Raw genomic sequence first — 22,204 nt, 5'->3', positions numbered from 1 at the left:
GAAAGTCTCTAGCAGCACTATTTAATCACTGAAAACTTCACTTGCAGTAACAGAAACAGGTTATGTAGACTTTATTGGCTCCAGTGACATTTTTAAGTCAAACCCAGTGAAATTTAAGTTAACAGGAGTAATAAATTCAATAACACTTTTCAGGAACAGTTAAATTCCAAAAGAGTGAGAACACATACAATAATTCACTGGTTTCATTAGGAACCCATAAAATAGGTTGCATCACTGATTTTAAAAATCAGTTTTCATGTAATACCACACTTTTATATTACGTTACTTAAATGTTCTTACCATTCATCCATCAAAATAATTTCTCCATTTGCTGTTACCTTCTTCGAACCATAAAAGAGCAATTGGAGTGGGCTAACTAACGTCATCGCCTTTGCAGATACAGCCCGAGTTCGTATCTGAGGAGAAATACCTGCCCATCAATATCACAGCAATTTGTTAAATTTCAGGAAAAAAATTAGGATACAATGTTGCCCAGCCATGCCTAAGTATCTGATGGAATAACAAATTAACCACTGGCATACAAAGCAAATCTCTCCAGGCACCCAGTTTGAAAGATTTTCTTGAGATTTGAAACAACAAAGATTAGAATAAATATTCTGTAAAAATTCAACTTTATTCATATTCTGTACACCTGCATTTGCATGTATTTTGCACTTAACACTCATAAAACATGTTCTGATTGTGACTTGCTTTGGGGAGTGGTTCAGGAAGGAAAGACCATACAAGAAACATTTTCCATGAGGCTGTTTAATTTTCTCCATTCAATGCTGCGATCTCAGCTTGGTTAGGAGTTAGGACTGTACAATTGATTTAGTGCTCCAGACTAGGACAATCTCTTCTGTATGGCTCAGCTTTGAACATCTTAACCCCATGTTCTTTCAATAGCCACAAGATTTTGCTCAATCTGAAAACCCTCTAAGTCCAACAGTTTAACAGTCACTGCACACTACGCAATCTTTTGTACTTTAGTCAGTTGGCTTGTCCTTTGAATAACACGTGTAACTAAAGTCAGCTATACAAATGTCCTGGTTTTCCTGAGGTACTAAATTACTCAAGAGGTTGCAGAAATACATAACCATGCTCAAACTCAGGTTAGAGTCACCATTATACACTCATGGATATTAGTTTTTTGCCGAATTATGTCCTACCACATTTTAAAGCATAAAAGCACAGGGTGGAGTGGGAGGTAAGAGTAATAGTGAAAATAGTTTACAAATTCCATTATGTTTTTGAGTGGTCTCAAAGGTTTAGCAGAAGGAACAATGGGAAAACAAATTAAATGGAAATCTGAGAGTCAGAATGTCTGAAATGCAATAGGTTCTCAGGCGGTTCTGAACATTGAGTAGTGTGCACCTGTACATTACTCACCTTTTCCCCAAACACAAAGAATGGGGAAGGATACTTTGTATCTTGGTTGCTGAAGGGACAATTAACAGAAGACTTATGGATAAGTGCATTGCGCCCCTCTGTAGTTAAGATCTTTCTTTTTTCCTTGTGGTAGCAGACGTTGGGATAAAGTCCAAAGCAAAGAAGTGAGATAACCACATCAAGGTTATTATCTGGTCCAGTATTGTTAAATACTTGTGTTATCAAGCACTCTGTTTAGAAGGAAAAGGAAGAAACACTGCTCAATACACAAAATAGATAGCAGTATATGTCTCAATTAACATCAGCTTCGGAAGTCTGCTTAAGGCAACCATTCTCGTTAAGCAAAAGAAAAAAAAAATGCTAGCTGTAAACTGTCATTATGGAGTACAAGTCTCAACTCTGCAGATATGCAATAAATGAAATGTAGGGTCATGTACTGAACTTACTATCATCTGTGGACTCCTGTATAAACTTATGCAGCTTTCCTAAAGCACTGGTTAGGCTTCAGCTGTAGAATAGTGTCCAATTCTGGGCACCAAACTTAGGAAGGATGTGAAGGCCTTGGAGAGGGTACAGAGGAGGTTCAGTAGGATGGTACCCATGGTTGAGTGAGTTCACTTTGCAGAAAGAATGGAGAAGCTGAATGTTCTCCTTAATGCAGAGCAGTTTAAGGGGAGGTGTTCTAAGGTATGAAATTTTGTAGTAAGGATAAACTGTTTCTGCTGGCAGAAACATCAATAATGAGAGGCCACAGATTTAAAGATAATTGGCAAAGGAACCAGAGAGGGGAAATGAGTGTTTTATTAAGGCAGTTATGTACGATTACCTGAAATACACTGCCTGAAAAAGGTGATGGAAGATACAATAGTAATATTCAATAAGGAGTTGGATAAATACATGAAGGGGAAAAAATTGCACTGATAGGAAAACAGCAGGGGTGTGAGACAGCTCTTTCAAAGAACAGGCACAGCCACAGGTGGGGCCAACAACCTCTTCCTGTGCGGTATGATTTGAGAACTCCTACACCAAATAGCATTAACTGACAGGAGGGTGAGTAAACTGTTCACCCAGGGTTTTTTTTATTCATTCACGGGATACAGGCTTCACTGGCTGGGCCAGCATTTATTGCCCAGTAGATGGGACAGTAATTGTCCAGGTTGGATTTGTCATGCTTTGTGTACACAGGACATACCTGGGCAATTTCCCACATAGCCAGGTAGATGCTAGTGCTGTAGCTGTAGGTGTTGCCAATGGTGCTCTGTAACTGTTGAGACCAAACTCTAAAGCAAACAATTGATTCTTTCCAGACACTGAATGATTAAATCATGTCACTAGGTTGATACTCAGTGTTTTGAAAAGATTTGAGTTTTATAATAATAAGAGTATTACATAAAACAAAGAACAAACAACAATAGTGCACATTACTTGGAATGAAAAAGCACAGGAATAGAATCTATCACTTGAAATGCATCTTTCCATTTTAAATCAGTTTTATAAACTTTAACAACATACTCTTGAAGCCTAAACATAAACATGCAATACATTTTAGATTTCACAACATCAAAAGAGCAGTAAAAATACAATTTTATTCATGTAGCATTACCTTCAGGGAAGCCAGAATTGATAAGGATATCCTTCAGCTGAACTTTAGCTTCCCATGTCATCCGCAAAGTTGCCATATTTAACCTTTTATGATCACAAAACCGCATTTCTGCATCTTCTCCTCCCATTCTAGGAAAAAATGGAAATACAAATGCCTACATGATAAAGTTTACGATATTCATGAAGTACTGTACAACAACATAAACACAATTTGGCAGGGATTTGTGTTCTTACTCATCACTAGAGTAATACCTTGCATCATCCCAGGCCTGGAAAACGGAAAGCAGAGCCACGTGATCTGAAAATCTGGTTCCTGAAAAGTTCCTGTGCACATAGCCAAGACGCTTGCCTTCATTAACAAAAGGCTCTGGAAAACAGGTAGCAGCAGATATGGTGCACACTGCATCCCCAACACTGCAACAGATAAATCCATAACAACTCCATCAATTGTTTTCTAACCCCATTTATGACAGACATCTATAAAAACATAACCATACAACTGTCAAGCTAGGAACAGTCATAACTATTCAAACAAAATAAGCACTGCATCAGCAATTTGGATTGACATAGTGCCTTCAGAGTAAAACATTCCCCAGTGCTTCACATGAGTATCAAACAAAGTTTGACAGCTAGTCACATAGGAGATATTAGGTAGAAGAGAAAGGTTTTAAAGGAGAAAGGATGAGGAGGGATTTCCAGAATCTAGGGCATAGGCACAATGGAGCAATTAAAATCAGGGATGCACATGAGGTTAGAACTGGAGGAGCAGTTATCATGGATGGTTGTAGGCCTGGAGGAGAATAAAGAGATATGGAGGAATAAAGTCACGAAGGGATTTGAAATCAAACATGGGAATCTTTAAAAATCGAAGCATTGGTCAACAGGGAGCCAATGTAGGACAGTGAACACAGGGTCAATAAGTGAAGGGGAATTGGTGCGAGTTAGGAAGTGAACAGTAGAGTTTTGGATGAAGGTAGAAGATGGGGTTTTTACAAGCAGAAACCCTACAGTAAAGCACAGGGATGACAGTGGCCGAAGACAAAAATTGTCTGAAAATGGTCACCTAAAACAAAAAGGTCTGAATTATTTTTGCAAAAAGGAATCATGTAATTGTAGCACTTTATGATCTATAGTGAATGCAAATTGTTTTTAGGCCATTTCAAATAGGTGAAATTATTAGACTTAAAACAGGTATGACATTTGTTTTTCCTTTGTTTACCTTCTATTCCTATCAAGACCATGGACCAATACACTTTACACTTCTATAAGATCACCAAAGTGACCTCAGCATTTCAGCATTCATTGCAGTTTGTTCATGTAAAACAGGATGAATTCCATACTAACAACAGAACACAGCCATGCTGGATTATGTACATGTGAAGTGAAGCAAAGGGCTATGGCAATGCTTTGCAAACTATTTTCCAATGTGATCCCATGTAAACTCACCAGCAGCTTCTCAAGGATAATTAAGAATGGGCAACAAATACTGGACTTGCCAGCAATGCTCACATCCCATGAAGAAATATATTAAAAAAAACCCTTGAAAATTAACGTGACCCCCGAAAAAATAAATAATAAAGCAGCAAGGTGACATTCAGTATATAATTAAAGTTCATGTATTATTGATCAACTTATAATAAATACATCATAAACATGGGGAGAATTTTACACCCCCCACTTCCTAATGCCTGATGTTCAACTCAGCCCAGGTGTTAAACACCCAATTCCCACACTCCTGCCAGCAATGCCCTTGTGCTGCGGACATAGATGGCAAACGGGTCCGGCCTGGCATGAATCTGAGTTACAGTTCCCTTGGGCCTACTCCAGTCTCGTTACTGGTAGAGACTCCCTCTTACTTCTTCTCAGCCTCCCAGAAGATATCGTCCCCAATCATTCAGTGCAGCTGAAAGTATGGTGGCCAATGGGGCCAGCCAGAATAGCTGTTCCAGCTTCTCCAATCACAAGTTCCCTCTCTTCTGCCCTTGCTGCCTGTCCAATCATGGATTCTGTCTCTGGAGGAGCGGCAAGATTAGAAGAGAGGGAACCTATGATTGACAATTTGACTGACAGTTAATGGTTTTTAAAAAAACAAGAATTGCTGAAATCAGGAAAGACCTTCGGGCAGCTACATCGTTGGCCACTTTAAAACAAAACTTGGAAAAGTTCCAGTTCTTTTTTGACAAGACCACATAAAAAACCACAAAGCTGCCTAGAGGTCGGAAAAAGCAGTTCCCACTTGCAGCAACTATCGACTGATAGTTCCATTTTTTTAAAAAAAAACTAGTCTTTCGAGCATGTAAATCAAAAAGAAAGATGTCAATGTCAGAATTCCAAAACTCCAATGTCAGAAATCCTCCATTTGTTGGAAATTTTTCATCCCTGACAATATGTACTGTTCTGTATCAGCAACTTAATTTTTGTTAAAGAGTACATCGCACCAAGGCTAATTCATTAGCTATAGATTCTGATATTAAAAATATTCTCCAATGGCAAATCCAACTAATTTTGCTGAATTACCCCACTTTTTATCCCCAAGAAAACATCTATTTACCACTCTAGATGGGAATTTGCTTCATAAGTTAAATCTCACGTGCGATAGATTCTCTTGAGTTTAACTCCAAGCTTGTGTAACTCTTTTGAGTACAAACACGTTTCCATCTGTTCCTATTCAGATGAAGTTACATTGTTTCATAGTTTGCCATTGTGAGATTTGAACTCTTGATAATCTTTTAAAACTCTTTCGAGTACAAACCTGTTTCCATCTGTTTCAGATGAAGTTACATTGTTTCATAGTTTGCCATTGTGAGATTTGAACTCTTGATACTCTTTCGAGTACAAACCTGTTTCCATCTGTTTCAGATGAAGTCACATTGTTCCATAGTTTGCCATTGTGAGATTTGAACTCTTGATACTCTTTTGAGTAAACCTGTTTCCATCTGTTTCAGATGAAGTTACATTGTTTCATAGTTTGCCATTGTGAGATTTGAACTCTTGATACTCTTTTGAGTAAACCTGTTTCCATCTGTTTCAGATGAAGTTACATTGTTTCATAGTTTGCCATTGTGAGATTTGAACTCTTGATCTTGGGGTTACAAACCCAGTGCCATAACCACTTGGCTATTTAAGCCAAGCCTCTTCAGATGTGTACCTGAATTTTCTTGATTTTATACAAAATGCACTAATCGTTAATTGCATCAACTAAAGTATTTACAGGTGAAGGAAATGATTGGATGGTTACTTCAGCACATATAGAGACACATATTAGCTTGGCCTAATAGCCAAGTGGTTATGGTACTGGGTTTGTAACCCTGAGATCAAGAGTTCAAATCTCACAATGGCAAACTATGAAACAATGTAACTTCATCTGAAACAGATGGAAACAGGTTTACTCAAAAGAGTATCAAGAGTTCAAATCTCACAATGGCAAACTATGAAACAATGTAACTTCATCTGAAACAGATGGAAACGGGTTTGTACTCGAAAGATTTAAAAGATTATCAAGAGTTCAAATCTCACAATGGCAAACTATGAAACAATGTAACTTCATCTGAAACAGATGGAAACAGGTTTACTCAAAAGAGTATCAAGAGTTCAAATCTCACAATGGCAAACTATGAAACAATGTAACTTCATCTGAAACAGATGGAAACGGGTTTGTACTCGAAAGATTTAAAAGATTATCAAGAGTTCAAATCTCACAATGGCAAACTATGAAACAATGTAACTTCATCTGAAACAGATAGAAACGGGTTTGTACTCTAAAGAGTTAGAGACACATACTGACATGACGTGTGGGCCATGTGGCAGTGAGGGGGCAAGGTGTGGGAGATATATACTTGTAACGTTTCGCACTGGCAAGAAATCTATTCCAAGTAAAGACAGGCTCTGTTTTTTACCCTTCACCAACTGGATATCAGGGCTAAAATATGTGTCTTTAGTAAACCCTTCAAGTTTCAACAATCAACTAACTCTCAACAAAAGATTTTGTTTCCTCACCATGTGACGAAACCCAAACTGACCTTTATTTCATAGATCAGAAACTCCAGTTCCCGATGAACCTTGGGGGTTCTTGTGCATACGCTGGATGGGAAATGGCCGCAAATGTACAGATTTTTTTAAGCGTTTTCAAGCTGGGAACTGGCCCTGCATGCCTGAGCAGAAGAGAAAAGAGAAAATGGTACAAAGATGCAGGTCAAATGACCTGATAGAGTGCCAGTATCTAGTAGGTCTCCCAGGAAACAGGCAGAGGTCCCAAAAGGTAGCCAGGTAAGTGATGAAGACATGGGGCAGGAATAGATCCCATTAAGTAGTTATAAGAAAGGAACAGGGTAATAGGAAAGAACTGCTCAGAGCAGACCATAAGTGAGTGGGCACAAGAGGAGCCCTGCCAGCCGAAGGGTAGTGACTCTGTGCTGCTGGCCATTCCAACAAAGGTACTCCTTTGGAGCAGTGGTGTTCTGCTCTGCATGGCCAAAGATCAGAAATTGTGCTTGGAAGGTAAAGCTTCAGTATACTCGGAGATCCGGGGAAAATAAACTCAGAAGGTGAGACTGAATCCCTGCGAGGTGGGTCGTCGTTGGAGCTGTCCAAGTGGCAGTGACTTTTGGAGAGAATTCCAAGGCAAGATCTTCAAAAATGGAGATTGGAAACCCTTGTGAGAAAGATGAAGTTTTAGTGAGATTGGTTGTCTCACAATGTGACAAATGGTTGGGTGGGTTATTGAGAAATCCATGGAATCTATTTTGGTTGCATTTATCATCTATTGTGTAGCGTGGTGTTTCCAACCACAGTTCATCTGTTAATTCATGCACCTCATACCTACCCTGAATGTTAGAGTATAAGATAGATATTGTAAATTATTTTATCTTTCTGAAGTTGAATAGTAAAGTTTGTTTTTGTTTGTTCAAAGCCAATGGAATCTTGTGGTTTTATTCACTTAGTTAAGTGTGTTGAATCTCAAACTTTATCTACTTCAACAAAACTTTACTGGTCCCTAACCAGATCTCCCTCCAAGTCCCAGGCTCTGGCCAAAAATCATAATTTTTATGTTGGTATTTTACATTCTCAGCTTTGTACTCTGGATCCACTCTGTATAACAAATCCTGCTCCCGAAGTCCTGCTGTAGACCCTCCTCTGGCTAGCTGACAGAAGACACAGTAGTAAATTGATATGACTGTTTTTCCCATGGTGATCTTTCTCTATTAGACTATTAAGTGGAGTGAGAAGAGGGATTAAACATACAGCTTCTCCCTTTACTTTGCTGTACATTAATATTTTGCTATTTCGAGATATTTTGTCTTTTTTGAACTTACATATGATTATGACTGGAATTTTAGAATGCCAACACATAAATAATTAGAAGTCAATTTAATTCAAGATTAGAGAATGGTTATAACATCTAGAGAGAGACTGCATGATATTATGGCCTGAAAAATTACCCTTGGTGGGCATGCGCAATCGGCGGGAAACGGGCCGCCAGCCGCGATCAGCCCCCAAATGCAATTTCACACTGGCTGGCCAAATGCGTGAAATGCTCAGTACTGCTAGACTGGGGGCAGGAAGAGGGCGGGCGATGACGTTTCCACAGGCGTGGGCGAGTGCTGCGAGAAAGCTCTGGGAGCTGGAGACCTGAAAATGCTATAATAAAGCTTTTAAAAGCTGAAAAAAAAAATTCCATGCATCATAATCAATCACCTGAAAAATGTAGCTGCTGTTAAAAAAAATTATTTTTATTTTATTTCATCATGGAAATTTCATCCCTCCCTGGGATGAAGTTTCATGAAAAATGCAAAGGCTACGTAGCCGATTCACCTATCCGCCAACCATAAGACTGGATGGACAACAAAGAATTCGGAGTCAATTGCGCCATTAATGGCCTTAATTGCCCTCTTGATTGTTGGCAGGCCACCTCTGACTTTTGCACGCACTTGCCGAGCAAAATATCACACGAGTGCACAATGATGCTGGGGCACTCACACATCTCGCATGATTTTACACCTGATTGGGTCAGGCACGCACCTGCCCGCAAGGCATAAAGTTCTGCCTATGTCTTTATTTCAAATATGCACCTGTAAGAAACTTTCTAGTCAAAGGAAGGCTAGGAGTCTGGAAAAGGTCCTGTTAATGAAGTTAAAAGTGAAGGGCAGAGAGAAAAGCTCCAAGCTTCAGATTTAACGAGACAAAAGCTGCAGAAAGCAGTTTTAAAGCGAGAACAGCTTGCTGGAGGCAAGAAGGTCCAAAGAGACAGCCGAAGGTCTGTACTTTTTTTTCTATTCATTCATGGGACGTGGGCATCACTGGCAAGGCCAGCATTTATTGCCCATCCCTAATTGCCCTTGTTCAGAGGGCATTTTAAGAGTCAACCAGCTGTGGGTCTGAAGTAGGCCAGACCAGGTAAGGTCAGCAGATTTCCTTCCCTAAAGAGCATTAATGTCCAAGGACAGAAGGGTTTTTACAACAATCAACAATGGCTTCATGGTCATCATTAGACTTTTAATTCCAGATTTTTTTTAATTGAGTTCAAATTCCACCATCTGCCTTGGCAGGATTTGAACCCAGGTTCCCAGAGCATTACCCAGGGTCTCTGGATTACTAGACTAGCAACAATACCACTCTGCCATTGCCTCCCCTAATACCCATGTCAATGATAAGAAAGTTCGTGGAGAGTGGAGATTGGAAACCCTCCTGTGAAAGACAGTGCAACGAGACCAGTTGGCTTATGGTGTAAGCAGCATCTGGGGGGAGTCGAGGAGAGATCCATAGCATCAGGCTGAGGTGGCCCCTGACATTTGGTTTCAGAGTATGGAGTGTCTGACCACAAGTTGCCAACTGTGTTACATGGACTGAGTACTTACAGTGAACATTGGAGTATAAGATAGCTTTTATAACTTGTGTTACCCGTACAAATCTGTAAAGGCATAGTTGTGAATGCAGGAGTATTGTAATGTAGTTCATCTTTTCTTATTTAATACATGTTTTATGCTTTTGTTAAAAAGTTCATTAGCTGATTCCGGTGACTCTGTTAAGTGGTCCCCCTCCACATATCTAAGCAAACAAATAAAAGTTAGGATCTATCAATTTGGGTTCCACCCTGGGATCAGGCATGTCCAGTGGTAATCTTAGTTGATGATCATAACAACATACAGACACAGGTATACTTCAGAGTTGAAATGTATGAGCCTTAGGTTAATATAACAATGAAATCTAAATCACCCCAAGGTGCAACTCTAATTGTTTTTACTTTGCAACAACAGGAAGAATGTGCAAGGAAATGTGACATCTGTCAGAAATATATCAGGAAGTTTAGCAAGGGGTTGCAGATCTCCAGGCTCTTGAATTAAGTTTAACTTTCAGAAATAATTCATTCATTATGCTAATAAATATGGATGCTGGAAAACTAGATCAGGAACAGGGCTTGACTGCCTCTGATCATTCTTATACATACTAATTAATGTAAAGTACAATGCAAGACCAATAATTCAAAATCAACAGAAAATTATGTCAATCATTAATATACCACATACTATTGGTTCATCCAACAGGTCACTAATTTCACATTTCCTCCATGTATCTTAGATGATGTAACAGGTCGAGAGGATTGAATAAAGCCTACATCAGGAATATACATATTCTGTTCGAAATTTACATCCTGAGACCAATGAAGTATGACAACACAATGTTCTACTGAATATGATCCTTTCCCAGTAATTCACATTATTCGCTATGCTTTGACTCACTGGAATATACAGCCCATAATCATCATCTTGCCAAGGCGTGGTTCAATCGGAAGTCTGGCCAAGATACGGCCCAGTGGAGTCAGCTCATCATTAGCATCCAAAGCATCAAGTTCTGAGAAAGAGAACAAGTTTAAACAGCCATGGTTTATTTAATCAGATTATGTGTACATTATGTTATACAAAATAAACTGCTTTGTTTTGCACACATCGTAGAGCTACTCTTTGAAGAGTCTTTTCTGATAATATATTCAGATCAACAATTTATGATTCCAGCTATGTGCTGAACAGATTTTAGGACCATGAATCAGCAATTTAATGTAGCACAGCTATAAAATGATAGTTTCAGCTGAATGCCGGTATTTGTCACTGTTTTTGAAAGTTAGGATGATGCTGTGATCAATTAAATTGCACCATTCAATTTAGGAACTCAATGCTGCAATATCAAAGTGAGGGCTGCTGGACTACACTGAAAAAGCCCTCAAGGAATTTAAATTTAAACTGTTATGAGAACATGCTGTGAAATGAGTTTTCACTGTTTTCTGTCACTTTTCATACATTATGGTGAGGTTAAAATGTGGCACAATCTTTTTATATAAAATTAACATTAATTTACTGTAAGGTACTTTAGTCTCTTAGGATTATTAGTTTTAACAATTTTTTTTTTAAAAAAAAGCAGCTTTATAATCATGTAACTAGGAATCACCTCTCAAAGTGTGTTCTGCCTCAATTACTGCATCCAGTGGTGGGGGTTCAATTGCTTTGGCCAAAAATGGTCCAATTCCTCCCAGACGAAGAAGTTTGATGCTCAGAGCAACTTCATGAAGAGGTGTGCGGAATATTTCTGGAGTCATGTGCGTTTCAAGTCTGAGAGTGGGCAAAGATTGCTTGGTAATGATACAAGAATTTCTTGTTTCCTGTAACAGTTTTAAAATTAACTCTGCAAATTTGAAGCCTATTTCAATAAACTTTAACTTGATTACAAAGCTACCAAAGATGGGAGTTCAGTGACACGCATTGCAAGGCAAACTACTCAAACACATGCCTGTTTATATTGAACTTGAAATTTAATGCATACCTCTCAAATCGTGCCCTGCTACAGAGATGGAAGCAGAAGCCAGGACGGACACGTCCTGCTCTACCCCGTCGTTGTTCCAAATTGGTCTTTGAAGCCCACACTGTGGCATAGTTGGTCATGTTGTTGTGAGATGTAAACAGTTTCATTTTTTGTCTGAAAAATAAGTTCAAATAAGACACTGTCAATAGAGTTGAATAGTTATCAAGCAACATTTAGAAGTGCAGTAAAGGCATGATACAATCTCTACAGCTTGAGGGATAAATATGTTAGGAACTAGAGATAGTTTAATTAAGTTATAGTTGTATTTGTGGATGCTAGGAATGAGTTTGAACTTTGAATGCAAGTATAATTTTTATTTCTGGATGGGTAAGTGTGTGTGTGTGTTTGTGTGTGTGTGAGTTAAGGGGAAGGTCTTGAGCTTTGGTTTCATTTAAATGATGCCTGCATTCTAATGAGGTTTTATGACACTTGAACTGAAGTTAAAACACAAGGTAGAAAAGCTGTGCTGTTGTCTAGCAACAAGGCTCCAGAGAGAGGGGCTCTCAGACAGGAAAACAGAAAAGCAGTTTTTAGTTCACTTGAAGCCAGGAGCCAGGAGAAGCTGGACACAGCAGAGGGAACTGCAAAGCGTTCAGATTTCCCAAAAGGATGATCCCGAAAGAAGTGAGACAGAAAGGAAGAGTCCCAAGAAGACCTGCTAGCTAAAGGAAAAGAACAAGAATCTGGAAAAAGGTTCTATTAAGTGAAGTTAAGAGTGAGGAGTAGAGGAAGGCTCCAAGCTTAAAAGGGAGAAAGTTGCAGGATGCAAACTTAAAGCAAAATAGGCTTGCGAGAAGACAGACGATCCAAAGAGACAGCCAAATGTTGGTGCCTCCTTACTATGGCAGTGAAGCAGTGGCATTCTGTTGGTACGATTAAGCCTAAGAGAGTGTGCATGGAAGGCAAAGCTTGAATGCACGAGACAATCCAGGGGAGAGGAACATTGGAAGGAGAGTTCAAAACCCTGGAGGTGCACCCTTGTGGAAGGTGTCAGAGAGAAAATGTCGCTTGGGACAAGATTCCAAAGCAGGTTTGTCAAGTGGAGATTGGAAACTCTAGTGAAAGACGGAGTTCAGTGAGACCAGTTGGCTCACAATGTGACAAGTATTTGGGGTTGGGGGGTGAAGTTGATAAGAGATCCATAGCATGTGTCTGTGGTGGCATCTGTCATTTGGTTTCAAGGCCCTCAACCGTGTCCGGCCCATCTCCCACGCATCCGCCCTCTCACCTTCTTCTCCCTCCCAGAAACATGATAGGGTCCCCCTTGTCCTCACTTATCACCCCACCAGCTTCTGCATTCAAAGGATCATCCTCCACCATTTCTGCCAACTCCAGCATGATGCCACCACCAAACATATCTTCCCTTTACCCACCCCCCGGCAGCATTCCGCAGGGATCATTCCCTCCGGGATACCCTGGTCCACTCCTCCATCACCCCCTACACAACAACCCCCTCCCACGGCACCTTCCCATGCAAATGCAGAAGGTGCAACACTGCCCCTTTACTTTCCCTCTCCTCACCGTCCAAGGGCCCAAACACTCCTTTCAAGTGAAGCAACATTTCACTTGCACTTCCCTCAATTTAGTCTACTGCATTCGTTGCTCCCAATGTGGTTTCCTCTACATTGGAGAGGCCAAATGCAGACTGGGTGACCACTTTGCAGAACACCTTCGGTCTGTCCACAAGCATTACCCAGACCTCCCTGTCGCTTGCCATTTCAACACTCCACCCTGCTCTCATGCCCACATGTCCGTCCTTGGCTTGCTGCATTGTTCCAGTGAAGCTTAACGCAAACTGGAGGAACAACACCTCATCTTCTGACTAGGCACTTTACAGCCTTCCAGACTGAATATTGAGTTCAACAATTTTAGATCATGAACTCTCTCCTCCATCCCCACCCCCTTTCTTTTCCAATAATTTAAATAGATTTTTCTTTTCCCACCTACTTCCATTATTTTTAAATGTATTTCCATCCATTGTTTTATCTCTACCTTTTAGCCTTTTTTGATTCCTTCACCCCACCCCACCACCACTAGGGCTATCTGTACCTTGCTTGTCCTGCTTTCTATCCTTAATTAGCACATTCCTTAGATAATATCACCACCTTCAACACCTCTTTGTCCTTTTGTCTGTGACATCTTTTGGTTATCTCCACCTGTCACTGGCCCTCTATCCAGCACTACTTGTCCCACCTCCCCTTAAACCAGTTTATATTCACCTCTCTTCTATTTTTACTTAGTTCTGTTGAAGGGTCATTCGGACTTGAAACATTAACTGTGTTCCTCTCTGCAGATGCTGCCAGACCTGCTGAGCTTTTCCAGGTATTTTTGTTTTTGTTTTGGATTTCCAGCGTCCGCAGTTTTTTGCTTTTATAATCAGGGTGCGGTGTGCCTGACCACAAGTCACTTATTGGTTTACATGGACTGCGTACTTACTGTGAACATTAGAGTATAAGATAGCTTTTGTAACTTGTGTTATCCTTACAAATCTGTATATATCTGTAAAGGTTTAGTTGTGGGTGAAAGAGTATTGTAATATGTTTGACCTTTCCTCGTTGAATAACTCGTTTTTGTTACAACCTCATCAGCTGACTCCAGTGACTGTTCAGTTACCACCCTCCACATTTCTAAACAAAAAATAAAAGTTAGGATCTATCAAGCCGGGTTGTTCCCCGGGATCTGCCTTGTCCAGAAGTAACATCAATTGGGATCATAACACATATCAATTACAGAAATGGTGTGGTATCAACTGGGCCAAACTAACAGATTGAGAGATACTGACCGTCTGCTTATACATTATTCACATACTGCAAGCAAATTATCCTGTTATCTTGTGTGTATATCTTACATACAATCCTTTTAAGTAACAATATATCTTAAAAATAATAGGTGGATCACGGTTATCAGTGCAGAGTTATCAAGTAATATTAATAATATTAAATCACTTGTAATATATTTTGGTCTAGTGAATTAGTGTGCATTTTCAGCACAAATCCACTGGGTGGCAATGCAGCAAGGTTTTCATTTTCATTTCCTCAACACAACAGCTCAGAATTTGCAGTAAGAACAATGGTGAGATCGGTACTCATCATTCTTAAGGAATACATCAGATAGCAACTTGTAGTGTCTGCAAATGCACAGTTAAGTATGGAAATCAAGAAGATGCAATACGATCTACAAAACTACCCACAAACCCGGCTAAATTGGCACCTCAACAAAAGACTTGGCATTGAAACATACAAAAGGTGTGAAGTTGCAGTACTTACCCAAATAAAATGATAAACACTCCAGAAAAGATAGGGTTTGAACATTCCAGTGTAAATGAATTTTTAAAACGGCTGTGTAAGTCCTAATTATTTTTGTTTTGCAAAAATATACTTTATTCATAAATTTTCAACATTATAAACCATTTCAAAATCACCATCACAAAAATACAATCAGGTTCAACTTTTACAACATAATTCACAGGGTGTATCAGTACAAACAATGAATATTACAATCATTGGCATACATTCATTTTGAGCTGTACATCCCGAGGGGCTCTAAACAGTTCCCAGTCCCTCGGTGCACTGTGGCAGCGACCTTTCCCCATTGTGCCTTTGCGGCGGCTGCCCCAAGCTTTAGTGCGTCCCTCAGCACGTAGTCCTGGACTTTGGAATGTGCAAATCTACAACACTCGGTCGGGGACAACTCTTTGCGCTGGAAGACCAACAAGCGTCTTTCACCGAGTTGATGATCCTCCAGTTGCAGTTGATGTTTGTCTCGGTGTGTGTCCCTGGGAACAGCCCGTAGAGCACAGAGTCCTGTGTCACAGAACTGCTCAGGATGAACCTCGACGGAAACCACTGCATCTCTCTCCAGACCTTCTTTGCAAAGGCACAATCTACAAGGAGGTGAACAACGGTCTCTTCCCCACCACAGCAACCTCGAGGGCAACGTGCCGAGGGGGTGAGACTCCTGGCGTGAAGGAAGGATCTGACAGGGCGGGCTTTTCTCACCACCAGCCAAGCTACGTCTTGGTGCTTGTTGGAAAGTTCTGGTGATGAGGCATTCTTCCAAATGACTTTGACAGTCTGCTCGGGGAACCATCCCACAGGGTCCACCCTCTCCTTTTCCCTTAGGACCTCTAAGCTGTTACGTGCCGACCACTGCCTGATGGACTTGTGGTCAAAGGTGTTTCTCTGCATAAATTTTTACATGAGGGACAGGTGGTACGGCACAGTCCAACTACTTGGAGCGTTCCGCGGCAGCATGACCAGACCCATCCTTCGCAACACTGGGGACAGGTAGAACCTCAGCATGTAGTGACACTTGGTGTTTGCATACTGAGGGTCTACGCACCGCTTGATGCAGCCACACACAAAGGTGGCCATCAGTATGAGGGCAATGTTGGGCACGTTTTTTCCCCCTTTACATAGTGTCCCTGTGGACACGATCTATTTTCGACCTCCAGATAAAGCGGAAGATGGCACGGGTGATCGCCACCATGCAGGAGTGTGGAATGGGCCAGACCTGCGCCACGTACAGCAACAGCAAGAGTGCCTCACACCTGATGACCAGGTTCTTACTCGCAATGGAGAGGGAGCATCGCTCCCACATGCCCACATCCTTTTCACCATAGAAACTCGCTCCTTCCAGTTTCTAACACATGCCCTGGTCCCTCCAAATCATATCCCCAGCACCTTCAGACCGTCAGCCCTGACAGTGAAGGGGACAAAGGATCAGTCAGCCCAGTTCCCGAAGAACATAGCTTCACTCTTCCCATAATTTACTTTGGCTCCCGAGGCCAGTTCGAACTGGTTGCAGATGTGGATCAGTCTGTGCACCGACAGCGGATCCGATCAGAAGACAGCGACATCGTCCATGTACAAGGAGGCTTTGAACTGAGTGCCTCCACTGACTGGGATTGTCACTCTTCTTATGCCCGGATCCTTCCTGATGGACTCAGCAAAGGGTTCTATGCATCACACGAAAAGAACAGGCAAGAGAGGACAGCCCTGCCTAACTCCAGATTTAATCGGAGAGCTATCTGAATCCCATTCATTGATTGAGACTGCGCTACTGATGTTAGTTGGATCCAATTGCAAATTCCCTCCCCAAACCCCATTTTGGAAAGCACATCCACCATGTAGGTGTGCGATATTCTGTCAAAGGCCTTCTCCTGATCCAGGCTGATGAGGCAGGTATCCACACCCCTGTCCTGCACATAGTCAATCGTATCCCTGAGCAGCGTGAGGCTGTCAGAGATCTTCCTGCCAGGCACAGTGCAGGTCTGGTCAGGGTGGATCACCAATTCCAGAGCGGATTTGACCCGACTGGCGATGACCTTGGACTGAATCTTATAGTCCACATTCAACAGTGAAATGGGTCGCCAATTTCTAATTTCCTCCCTTTCCCCCTTGTGCTTGTAGATGAGGGTGATAATGCCTTTCCTCATGGATTCTGACACACTGCCGGCCAGGAGCATATTCTCGTACACTTCTGGCAGGTCTGGGCCGATCCAGTCCCACAGAGCCGAATACAACTCCGCCGGCAAGCCATCGCTTCCGGGAGTTCTACTCTTCTCGAAGGACTCAAGAGCCTTAGTCAGTTCGTCAGGAGTTAGCGGTTTGTCCAGGCTCTCCTGTGTACTGTCGTCTAAGACCTCCGTGATAGAGGACAGGAAGGACTGGGAGGCCGTGCTGTCTGTGGGCTTCACGTCATACAATCCGGCATAAAAGGATTGGCTGATCCTCAAAATGTCGGATTGAGATGACTTTACTGAGCCATCTTCTTCCTTCAGGCTGCTAATCACAGAGCTCTCTCTGTGTACCTTTTGGAAGAAGAAACGTGAGCACGTCACATCCTGGTCCATGGAGCGGACTCTGGAACGGAAGATGATCTTGGAGGCCTCCAAGGCAAAGAGCAAGGCTTGCTGGCTCTTCACCTCTTAAGAGTTCCTCCTTGACATTGACGCCCATCGACTGCAGCCGGAGCAGATTCTGCATGTTTTTCTGGAGTCAGGAGATTTCCCTTTGTTCCTTTCTAGCTTTCTGGGTGCCTTTGAGGATGAAAAACCTCTTGATGTATCCCTTGATCGCTTCCCACCAGTGTGTCATTGACTCAAAGAGGGGTTTCACAGTTCTCCAACCTTTGTAATACCTCTTGAGCTCCTCAATGTTCTCTGGGGTCAGCGGTTGCACGTTTAGCTTCCATGCCCCCCTGCCCACCCTCTGGTCCTTCTCTAAGTGGCAGTCAGCCAGTAGGAGGCAGTGGTCAGAGAACAACATCGGCTTGACGTCGGTGGATCTGACTGCGAATGCACGGGACACAAACAGGAAGTCTATCCTGGAACGGATGGACCCGTCAGGCCGCGACCAGGTGTATCTACGCTGTGCTCCGTCTTCAGGGTTGCTGAAGACGTCGTGCAGCTTAGCATCTTTTACTGTTTCCATCAGGGATCTGGACGTAACGTTCAATCTGCTGTCGGCCCTGCCGGATCGTCCAGCCGCATCAATGATGCAGTTGAAGTCACCGCCCAGAATGACCAGCCTGGAGGTCACCAGCAGCAGTGGAAGCTGCTGAGAAACCTCCAGCCGCTCAGCCCCTTGTGACGGGGCGTACACGTTAATTAACCAGAGTGGAGCATTCTTGTACATTACATCTGCTACAAGGAGGCGCCCGCCCACCACCTCCCTAACCTGGGAGACGGTGAAGTTGCCTCCCCGCAGCAGAATCCCCAGGCCGGAGGAACGAGAGTAGTTTCCTCCCGACCAGATCGATGGCCCATGGGACCACCATCGTGATCATTACCTGTAGGAGCTGAGGTGAGGTATCGCACACTCCTGTAGAAACAACAGGTCAGCTTTGACAAAAACAGAATTACCTGGAAAAACTCAGCAGGTCTGGCAGCATCGGCGGAGAAGAAAAGAGTTGACGTTTCGAGTCCTCATGACCCTTCGACAGAACTTGAGTTCGAGTCCAGGAAAGAGCTGAAATATAAGCTGGTTTAAGGTGTGTGTGTGGGGGGCGGAGAGATAGAGAGACAGAGAGGTGGAGGGGGTTGGTGTGGTTGTAGCGACAAACAAGCAGTGATAGAAGCAGATCATCAAAAGATGTCAACAACAATAGTACAATAGAACACATAGGTGTTAAAGTTAAAGTTGGTGATATTATCTAAACGAATGTGCTAATTAAGAATGGATGGTAGGGCACTCAAGGTATAGCTCTAGTGGGTTTTTTTTTTATTTTATATAATGGAAATAGGTGGGAAAAGGAAAATCTTTATAATTTATTGGGAAAAAAAAGAAGGGGGAAACAGAAAGGGGGTGGGGATGGGGGAGGGGACTCACGACCTAAAGTTGTTGAATTCAATATTCAGTCCGGAAGGCTGTAAAGTCCCTAGTCGGAAGATGAGGTGTTGTTCCTCCAGTTTGCGTCCAACGCAAACTGGAGGAACAACACCTCATCTTCCGACTAGGGACTTTACAGCCTTCCGGACTGAATATTGAATTCAACAACTTTAGGTCGTGAGTCCCCTCCCCCATCCCCACCCCCTTTCTGTTTCCCCCTTCTTTTTTTTCCCAATAAATTATAAAGATTTTCCTTTTCCCACCTATTTCCATTATATAAAATAAAAAAATACCCACTAGAGCTATACCTTGAGTGCCCTACCATCCATTCTTAATTAGCACATTCGTTTAGATAATATCACCAACTTTAACTTTAACACCTATGTGTTCTATTGTACTATTGTTGTTGACATCTTTTGATGATCTGCTTCTATCACTGCTTGTTTGTCGCTACAACCACACCAACCCCCTCCACCTCTCTGTCTCTCTATCTCTCCGCCCCCCACACACACACCTTAAACCAGCTTATATTTCAGCTCTTTCCTGGACTCGAACTCAAGTTCTGTCGAAGGGTCATGAGGACTCGAAACGTCAACTCTTTTCTTCTCCGCCGATGCTGCCAGACCTGCTGAGTTTTTCCAGGTAATTCTGTTTTTGTTTTGGATTTCCAGCATCCGCAGTTTTTTTGTTTTTATTTTTAGGTCAGCTTTGACCTTGGCAAGGTAATCCAAGGTTGCAACACATCGCGTAGTAGATTTAATGCCACGTACATTTATGGATACAATCTTTAAACCCATTTTAAAGCATTTATTCTCTTACCAAACCTGTTGACTCTGAGTGTCCCAGACCTTTAGTCTGCTCCCTCATGTCCGTAGTGTGCTCAAATTACCTCACTTTGGATGGGCTGAGGAAACTGCCCTGAACCTCCCCATTGGCAGTGTTCTGCTTGGGTGGCATCTGGGGGTCTGTGCAGAGAGCGGGGTTTGAAATGACCTCTGTTGGAGAAGCTTCTCCAATCCTCTCCCCCTCTGGGGCGTTGCTGCTCCCGGCTTCCCAGAGCTGGGGTGCGCCGAGCGCCTCACTGCTCCCAGATTCCTGGGGCTGTGGTACACTGGCTCTTCGGGTTGTGGGCAAAGTTGGGGTGCGCTGGTCTCCTCATTGTCTCCAATGTTCTGGAGCTTGGGTGTCTCGTCCTCCAACTCCCTAACGTTTTGCCGCTTCTTCTGTCGGTGCCGCCCTGGCCCTTTTTCATTCGAAGAGCTGCTGCTCTTGTTATCCATGTCGAATGGGAGATGCCTCTTGCCTCTTGTCTGGGAAATGGCTTGGTTCCTTCTTAGCCCCTTCTTCCTTTTGGCTCTCTTCACCAGCTGCCACTCCCCCTGCTGCTTTTCCACTGCTGCCTCCTCCTCCATTGATTCGCTCTCCTGAGGAGTGGGAAGTTCAGGGGGCAGTGTTGTTGATTGGCCGTCTGTTGCCCCAATCTTTTCCTCCACCTGATCTCTCTCTGTGTCCTCCTTTGTCCCGTTGTTCTCCCTGGGGGCCTTGGTGGTTGGAGTGACACGAGGCATTTCTTCTGTTTCCCCCTCATTGGCTTTGGCTGCCTGTGCATAAGTACAGCAACGTTTGGGGCAGGTCTTGTAGAGGTGACTTGCCTCGCCACACAGGTTGCAGCACTTAGCCTGTTTACAGTCTTTTGTCTGGTGCCCTTCCTGTTTGTAGTTCTTGCAGAAGACAGCACTGCAGTTGGCCGCCACATGACCAGCCTTGCTGCATGAGCGACAAGGTTTGGGTTGCCCAACATAGACAAGGTAGCCATGGCTTCCCCCGATAGCGAATCTGGAAGGAGGGTGGAAGATAGCTCCCTTACCATCGGTCTTGAGCGTGACCTTAACCTGGCATGTCCAGATCCCCAAATCGTCTCTAACCGTGGTGCAGCTCCCAACCTTATCGAAGTACCTGGTGAGGAAGGTGAGCACGTCGGCGACAGGGACAAAGGGGTTGTAAAGATGCACCGTCGATACCCGGTCTCATTGCAACGGTAGAGCAAAGAGCGGCTCCGCCGTCAGGATCTTCATCTCTGGCAGGTCTCTCTTCAAACACCTTCAGGAGCTTGACGCAAGCTGCCACTTGCTTGAAAGTCACATCAAAAAATCCAGCGCTGGGGAAGTCCTGTAGGCAGTAGATCTCCACAGCCTCTAAACTACACACCTTGAATAGGATCCTCTTGGTGAAGAAGGTCCGATCCATAACTATTCCTTCTTCGCTGCCCTTCACTATGACTCGGATGGTGTTAGGTACTCCATAGTATGGGGTTCGATTGGTTATAGCCATTGCTGGATGACGTTTCCCTGGCAGAAATGCTATCAAGGTCTCTCCCCTGCCAGGTAAGTCTTAATTACTATCTCTGGCACTGAAATTTGTGCAGTCTCATTCTTTCATATTTTAATTATTGAAGATATCCTAGGCCGATGTAACTGTTTAATTATGTTAATGTTCTACATTAAATAAACTGAAAAGTAGAGGGATTAAAGAATTTGCATTTATATAGCACTTTTCACATTCTCAGGACACCCAAAGCGTTTCACAGGCAATACTTGACTTCTGAAGTGTGCTCATTGTTTTGTATGCAAATGTGGCAGCCAAATTGAGCACAACATGGTCCCACAAAGAGCAATGTCCCTGATAACTTGTCAGTCTAGCCTGCTACATGCTAAATAATGCACCAGACAGGCAAAACAAGCCTTATCTAAACAGTAATTTGGTAGTACAGAACTTGCATTTTGCTGGAGAGAGAAACAAGTTACTGAAGTTTTCCACCATGCACTTATCAGGACAAATACAAGAATGCCAAATATCAAACAACAGCAATTTATGTCATAGGAGGAAAGGGGTGCCAATTGATTAGCAAATCAACTCTAATTGCTTTCTCCATAACACTGCTTCGGTCAATGGGGAAAACGATAGGCACCCTATGAGTCTAGGTAATTCAGAAAACAGCACAAGGCTTGAACAAATTCCTTGCGTGTTCAGAG

At 42.7% G+C, this 22,204-nt stretch overlaps 1 protein-coding gene across 3 annotated transcripts in view; it reads right to left on the bottom strand.

Moving 5' to 3' along the window:
• The window catches only part of dhx9 (DEAH (Asp-Glu-Ala-His) box helicase 9), an 86,590-nt gene that overhangs the window by 4,868 nt on the left and 59,518 nt on the right, over window positions 1-22,204 (bottom strand). For all 3 annotated transcript variants that reach the window (XM_041208069.1, XM_041208070.1, XM_041208072.1), the window contains 7 exons: window positions 11,803-11,955; window positions 11,431-11,591; window positions 10,728-10,839; window positions 3,244-3,405; window positions 2,993-3,120; window positions 1,390-1,619; window positions 301-416 (listed from right to left, as the gene is read on the bottom strand). In XM_041208069.1, coding sequence (XP_041064003.1) covers window positions 301-416; window positions 1,390-1,619; window positions 2,993-3,120; window positions 3,244-3,405; window positions 10,728-10,839; window positions 11,431-11,591; window positions 11,803-11,955 — 1,062 coding nt within the window. The remainder of the gene's footprint in view (window positions 1-300; window positions 417-1,389; window positions 1,620-2,992; window positions 3,121-3,243; window positions 3,406-10,727; window positions 10,840-11,430; window positions 11,592-11,802; window positions 11,956-22,204) is intronic.

The sequence above is a fragment of the Carcharodon carcharias genome, chromosome 16 (assembly GCF_017639515.1).
Source record: "Carcharodon carcharias isolate sCarCar2 chromosome 16, sCarCar2.pri, whole genome shotgun sequence".
NCBI lineage: Eukaryota > Metazoa > Chordata > Chondrichthyes > Lamniformes > Lamnidae > Carcharodon > Carcharodon carcharias.
This window is presented reverse-complemented; position numbering and strand designations above follow the sequence as displayed.